At 47.5% G+C, this 7,646-nt stretch overlaps 1 protein-coding gene across 1 annotated transcript in view; it reads right to left on the bottom strand.

Annotated features, from left to right (window-relative positions):
* LOC8061270 (rhodanese-like domain-containing protein 7) overlaps nt 1-4,365 on the bottom strand; it is an 8,680-nt gene extending 4,315 nt beyond the window's left edge. Inside the window, exon 1 of the mRNA XM_002439503.2 lies at nt 3,967-4,365. Within this exon, the coding sequence (XP_002439548.1) occupies nt 3,967-4,305 (339 nt within the window). The 5' untranslated portion in view covers nt 4,306-4,365. The remainder of the gene's footprint in view (nt 1-3,966) is intronic.

Here is a 7,646-nt window from a genome sequence, read left to right as displayed (position 1 = left end):
GCAAGAGATCGACGACAGTACAGCGGGTACTGGCACGACAGATGTTGTGGCGGCAGCTAGAGCTGCGAGGGCGAGAGGAGGCCGGCTGGGGGACTTGCCCACGGCCGGGCAAGAGAGAAGGGTTTCCTTCTTAATTCTTGCTTGATTAGATTGATACATCTTCTCTCCTTATATAGAGAGGTTTACTTGACTTACTAGAAAGGCTTACTTGACCCTAAGCAAACGACCCTTATCTCTAATTAACCCTAACACTGGCGGGCTATATAGCCAGCCTAGGCCCAATAGGCCTCTTACGTACTCTTGTTAGAATAGGCGCTCTATGGGCTGGCCATGGGCCATGGGCCTGGCACCCAAGCCTATTTGGCTTGGCTGCTCAATGTTATAGTAAATAGGAATAGCAATGGGGTGTTAGTCCTATGTATCCTATATAATCAGCCTGTGAGGCCCAATGCAATATATCAATCAATACCGAGACATATTCTCTCTCATAGTATCAAACGCCTTTTGATCCTTTTCTCCACTGCCCTATCCGCGCGCAGGCCAGGACCTCACGACGCACTCCTGTGCGCAGCCTTCCCAACAGCGTTGCCAGCCCAGCCATGGCATCCACTCCACCAACCTCTCAGTCGGATGCCACCGATGCAACCTCTGCTGGGGCTGACGTCCAGGCTGATGCAGTTGCCCAGCGCCTCGCCCAGGAGAAGACCATCGCGGCTGCCGCCGCTGCTCAGCATGCCGAGCGAGAACGCCAGGAGGCTCACGATGCTGCTCTGGCACACGCCGTCCAGGCCAACGACGAAGCCAAGGCTGCAACCAAGGAGCGTGATGCTGCTGCACAGCGCGCCAGTGATGCCCTGGCACAGGCTGCCATGGAGCGCGCGGCTACTGCTGTCGCCATCGCGCCGGAGTCTTCTAGTGCGCCATCTGGAGGTACGCGGTGCCTGATCTACGTGCAGCCATGCTTCACCACGAAGCTGTGGCTCTCCTCCAACTCCACTCTCAGGCCGTTGCGGTCAGCAACATCCAGAACCACGTCACCACCATCCTCGACGTCGATTCTGGTAATTTCAGTCGTTGGTGCGATCAATTTCTCCTCATCCTCGGCAAGTTTTCGCTTCAGGACCATGTCCGCAAGGATCCCCCGGACCCGATCTCTCCTGATTGGGCTCGGATGGACTGCGTCGTCAAGTCTTGGATCATCGCCACGCTCACCGACGATCTAGGCGAGATCATCTCCACCCGAGGCTCCACTGCCCGACACGCCTGGCTCGCCGTCGAGTCGCATTTCCTCGGCAATCGGGAGGCCCGCTCCATTCAGTTGGAGACGCGGTTTCGCAACTTCGTCCAGGGCGACCTCTCCATCACCGAGTACTGCCGCAAGCTGAAGATGGCCGATGATCTCACGTCCCTCGGCGAGGTCATCTCTGACCGCACCCTTGTCCTCAACGTCATCCACGGCCTCAACGAGCGCTCCAGCCACGTTGGGACGCTCCTTCGCCGGGCCAAACCTTTCCCCACCTTCCTGGAGGCGCGTGAGGATCTCGTCCTCGAGGAACTCACCATGGAGAACCGCAAGGAAGCTCCAGCTGTTGCACTCGCCGCCTCCACCACCACCCCGGCCCCTGCGTCCTCTGGTCCGGGCTCCAGGGGCGCTGGTGGGAGCTCCAAGGCTCCCAACAACCGTCGCAGCAAGCGTGGCGGTGGCGGCAAAGGCCACGGCAACAACAGCTCTTCAGGACAGGGCTCCAGACCTCCTGGTGGCACAACGCAGCAGCAGCAGCAGGCCACTGGACAGCAGCAGCAGACTGTCGGAGGGCGCCCTTGGCCAAGCTACTACAATCGTTGGTCCGGCACCATTCCGATGTGGCCAGGGAGCCCTCGTCCACATCTGGCACCCATCCCGGTGCCCCCTCACCTCCAGGCGCAGCACCAGGCACAGCAGCAAGCGCAGCAGCAGGCCCTGCTTGCCCAGCAGCAGCAGGCGCTTGCTGCCCACCAGCAGGCTGCTCCCATTGGTGCTGGACCATGGGTCGCTCCGGGGTGTGGCGCACCGCATGGCTAGTGAGCAGCCCACCCATTGCTTGTGCCGATAGGACATATTATGGGGGTGTTTGGGACTGCTCCACAAACTCCATAGTGGAGTACAAGAAGGGCAGACCCAGCGCCAGAGGCTCCCACATGAGTGGGGTCTGGGGATGGGAAAAACTGAGGCAAGCCTTCCGCCCATAAAATCTGCTAAGAGGCTGCTTCGAACCCGTGACCTGGTGACTCAGTGAGACAGCTCTCACCACTGCACCAAGCCTCCATGAAAAACTGGAGTTTGTGGAGCACCTCTTTAGGTGCTCTCACAACTCCACCGTTTTTCCTCGAACGGATTGTGTGGAGCTAAAACCCTTTGGCTGAAAAACGTGGAGCGGAGCTGAAAAACATGGAGCGAAGTAATCCCAAAAACCCCCTATATCACAGGTCAGTGATGGGAGGCCTAAGCCGTATCGCCGAACACCCAAATAGCCTGGATACGTATCAGTCCACGAATCAGAATTTTGTTTTATTTATTTTTTGCCGATACTTCACGGATACGTATCCAACGCGTATCCAGTACGGGATACGTGGCCAACCTCATGTATCCGTGTAACATAGACCCCTGTTGTATTCTCGCACCAAAAAAAAGGATTCTTTGCAACACAATAGAGTTATGACTTAGAGTCTGTTTGGATCCCTTGCTCTAAACTTTAGAGCTAAAGTCTCCAAACATGTGGTCTAAAGTTAGCTCTAAACTTTAGCCCACCTCACATTAGAGCTTTAGATCTCAAAACTAAGCTAAAGTGCTCTAAGTTTTTCGAACTCTAAAGTTTAGAAGAGGGGATCCAAACAGGCCCGTAAGAGAAAAATGGATGAATAGTCTTCTTGAGCAATTCAAATCTTTAAGTGGAAATTGAAATTGATGGCAAGTACTTCATTTCCTAGATCGCTCAATTGGAACATACTACAGCATACATATTTTAATTTAATTGTCCAAAAAATGAGACCAAATTACCTTATGCATGTATTGCTCAGAAGTACTCCCTCTGTCCCTATATGTAAGTCGTTTGGGCTCTTAACCATATGCAGCAATAGTTATCTGAACTTGGACATACACTGAGTACAGGTGCATTAATGATTGAGTGAATCCGGATGTTTACTTTTGCTCCCAGAACGACATACAAAAGGGGACAGAGGGAGTATATCATTAGACCAGATCTCCAATCAAGTCCAGTTCTACTTCTAATTAAATCACTACAAACTACAATCAGTTTGGTGATTGTGGCGGTAAATCAAAATTAATTGAAAATGTAGTATTGAGTGGTGTTACCATGTCTTTTTATCCATGTCATGTTGGAGCAAATAAGCATGCGGTTTTCTTTATTATTGGCAAGTACATATTGGTATTGTTCTTCATTGTGTCATCCATGCTCTACAAAGTCACAATTATTTCTTGGACCGTGTCCTTTCCAAATCGTCTACCTCCCCACCCTGCCCACCCACCCCTCCCCCCAACATACACAACACAACTTTTTTTAAATATTGTAATTTAGTCACTAAAGTTTTTATGCCATTCCAATTTCCAACGGAATAAAAAAAACAAGCCTATTGAGCATGCCTAATGTACCGACAAATTCAAAAGATCTAGAATTAAGTGGTCCGTCACTGTCCTGTCTCTTAAACAACATCCTACAAGATACAGGCACTTATGAATATGATCTATCACAGCTTAACTCGAACAAGAACTTTATGCAGCATAAGGTTATTACTGAATTTGCTATTCTGCCTATAAAATCTTACCTGGCCTGCTCTCGTCTATATTATCACGTGCTCTTTTCTAACAGTTTAGCTTCAAAAATCTCCAAAAAAGCCGATACACCATTCTAAATCGAACACATCACAGGTAACAATATCCTGACGTGAGTGAGATTTCTAGGAACTCACCAGCTCCTCGCAGAGCTCCTTAAGCGGCCTCCGGAATGCAGCATGGTCGGGGAAATCAGCGAACCTGTAGAACGACACCACCAGCAGCGACGGGGCCTCGCCATCCAGGACCCCGTCCCCCACTGCCACCGCAAAGTTCCGTCCCACCGGCGGTAGGAGGGCGCGCTCGAACGTGCACTCCTGCGGCATGTGGCCGAAGCGGCGGCGCGGTACGAGAGTGCTCGAGGAAGAGGGGTAGGAGGATAGAGAGCGTACTGGGAGGAGGAGCCGGTGGGCGGCGCCACTCGCGGCGGCTGTGGCGGCGCGGCGGGCGGCGGCAAGCGGTGGAACTGGTAGCATCTGTTATTCCGGCGGGGGAGGAGCCCTAAAGTTTTCTTTTTTCTGTTTTGAGCGGAGGCCGTAAAGACTAAACCAAGACATAAAATAACCAAGCCACAAAATAACAAAAACCGAATTAAAAATACCTACAACCGGATCAAAAAGTACCAAAACCGAACTTTTCAGTACTTATTTGGTTCTTAATTTTTTAGAAATTGATTGATACTTTACCTCGGAGAACCAATATGCTAAGTTTGAGTGTAATTATATTTTTTGGAATAGTGTAGTTATATTATTCTTAATAGCACTATTTTAGTCTATATATATATATATATATACTCTACTCATATAATCTTGTGGACATATATATGTATGTATTTGGCATAATTATTCTCTATGAAATTATTTTCAAATTATGTCAAAAATAGTTTTTGAACCTGCTATTACATGTTCATGTGATAGTTCAGTATTTTTCGATAAATACCGAAACTGAATCGAAACCACTGAAACTGAATTTCCTCGTTACCGATTTTTAGAAGGAACCCATGAGTACATATTTTTTGAGAAACCAAAATTCTATGAGAACCAAAATACCAAACCGAAACAAACCGAACTATCGAATGCCTAGAGTGACTAAAGGCTAGAGTATATGGATTAATAACCAATTAGTGCCTCTTTGGTTCTAGTATGGTTCCACACACTGAGCTTATGTTGGGTTCCTTTTAAGTCTCGCTACTAAAATAGAGTCAGACTAGATTTAGCCTGGTTGTACCTAGCTAAGAGCAATCCCAAGAGTTTCCTAAATATCCTTCTAATCTTTGTTTTTTTGAAAGATTAGAAAAAACTTTTCTCCAACAACTCTTAATCCATCCTCCTAATCTTTTAGCACTTTGGAAAAATCCCAAATCACGTAAAGTTATGCGTCTTAGCACTCGCGCATATCGGCATCCTCCTGTACCTGTTTTCCTCCCCACTCTCCCTTCACGTTGATATGAATCTACTAGGGTTTTCGTCTGATATTTCGATGAGAGGTGTTGGATAACTCGATTGGTGAAAGGAGTTAATGTTCACGGCCTGACTACAGCCCTCCAAGGTCGCGCCTTAGCAACCGATACACCACCCCCGATGGTTGTCACGATCTTGTGGAGTGCGATAACCGGCCACTAGGGCACTCATCCCGCAAGCAATCGAAGAACCAGTAAGAACAAGTGGAACAAGTACTGAATTACTAGATGTAAATAAAGATTTCAAACTCAATCTCTAATGAAGTGGGGTTTGTTGACTCTTCTTAGTGTCACTACCTAGGATTGTCAGTCCTTGGCACAGCACTAGAAATGCTTGTCTGACACCAGAAGTGGCAAACGGTTTTACCGCAAGCGGACGGTGGTCAATGTAGCACTTCACGAGGAGTATTCCAGGTATCGTATTTTCCACGGGGAACGAGAATTGGAATAACTAGACCAATTGAGTCGTCAGATGATGATCAAAGGGCTTAGGATTGAGTGGAGAGGTATTTCTAGTATTTGACTTCTAGCTAAGCTATCCTAAGTATACTTGAGAGTTAACTCTCTTCCTACTGTGGCCTATAGGTGAAAAGGGTGTGGCGAAACACTTCCCTAGGCAGCTACCATGTAGGCCAACTATTATTTGCAACTTGCCTAACAACACACTGAAGAGAACTCCTAATGTCCAGTAGAGGCCTGTCACGCTTCGCTGCTGGCGTTCTTCAGGTGCGATAAGAAGTCGACAAGGGCAGACTTAGTGTAGACACCACGTCTACACTAATTCTACTACTCTAGACCCAGCTAAGGTTTCGAGCACTTCACACAAGGCAAAGCTATGTGCCAGATAGGCCGGTTGTATACTTAAAATAAACTAAGATAGAAAGTAAATACTGGAAGTACTCAGATGAAAGGCAACTAGAAGGAAGACATACTAGAAGACAAGCATCCGCTGAGGCGCTCCTGGAAGAAGACTCCCGACAAGCCGGGACTCCTCCTCGGGAAACTCCTCACTCTCTTCCCTCTATTCTCATACTATCTAAGAGTAGCTCTTCCTAATATACATCATGATTAACTAGGCTCTCTAAGGGAGTATTTATAGGTGGAGATGGAGTAGGGGCTACTCCAGCGCCACGTCAGCGATCCTTGTGCTCCTTCTTCTCCACCGTTGGATCAAACCAACCTTTAAACCGCCATATGATCAATGGTTGGGAATTTCCATCACATGTTCATCGGTGGGAGTGAACCGACTCAAGGTGGGCCCACATGACAGGTCGGTCGACCGATCTATTGCCTCCATGTGGGCCCCACCAACCTTCTAGAAGATGCTGATGTCGGTGGGAGTGTGGGCCAGGTGGGGTCCCACCAAAGGTAGGTCGGCCAACCTACACTTTGGGGGGATGGCCCACCACCTTGCTCCACATGTTGTCCCCACTTGTCATCTTCAATGTTATGTTGATATGTGGTGGTTTTGGTTCTTGATCATCTTTGCTTCATTTGAGCTTGATCAGGCTTGATTAGTGGTTGTTTGCACCTGCATCCAAATAATGACATGTACATGTGGAACCAAGTGAATTGTACCTATGTAACTACTTAGTTGCTTGGTGGTATCCCCAAAGCTTAACCTTTGTTGACGGTTTTAGTGGTTAAAAATCATAGTGAAAGTACCGTCAACAAGATCCCCCACACTTGAGTCTTTACTCGTCCTCAAGTAAAGGTTAGAGACAAGTTAAAGATAATGGTGCATATAGTTGTATTCAGGACATAGCTCATGCAAATGGGTTATGTGGTAAGTGTCTAGCAGATTTCCTTGAGAGGTTGATAAGAGGAATAGTACTAAGACAAAATCAGCTCTCAAACTTCTATTCTTGGTACTTAGAGTTTTCATGATAGTTCAAAAGAAAGCACATAGTTTATTCTGACTCCTCATTTATCACTCTCTCAAACCCCTCAATTTGTAAAGCAATCTTACCAAGGCATAACTGTCAGCCCTTCTTGCTACATCCTACATCTATCATACTTATGTGGAGCTTGGTAGGGAAAAACAAGGTAGCATATCATGCATTGTACTTATTGTAAAGTCAAAACAAGGATCTAAGGAGAGGAGTGTCATAATCCGAGATCAAGATGTGCAAGTGTGTGTGATATGAGAATGGTGACTAGATAGCTCCTTTATTGACTTTGTTCTCTCTATTTCTTTGTTTCTATGAGACAAGGCTAGCATTTTTAGCCTCTACTTTTGTGTCTCATCTTAACTCCTAGAGAGAGATTCTACACTATTGAGCATATGGAGCATCTATATTTGTAGGATGGAATGGGATGTTGCGTGCTCCCAGTGTAGAAGTGGAACGAAATGTGGTG

Source organism: Sorghum bicolor, chromosome 9 (genome assembly GCF_000003195.3).
Source record: "Sorghum bicolor cultivar BTx623 chromosome 9, Sorghum_bicolor_NCBIv3, whole genome shotgun sequence".
Lineage (NCBI taxonomy): Eukaryota > Viridiplantae > Streptophyta > Magnoliopsida > Poales > Poaceae > Sorghum > Sorghum bicolor.
This window is presented reverse-complemented; position numbering and strand designations above follow the sequence as displayed.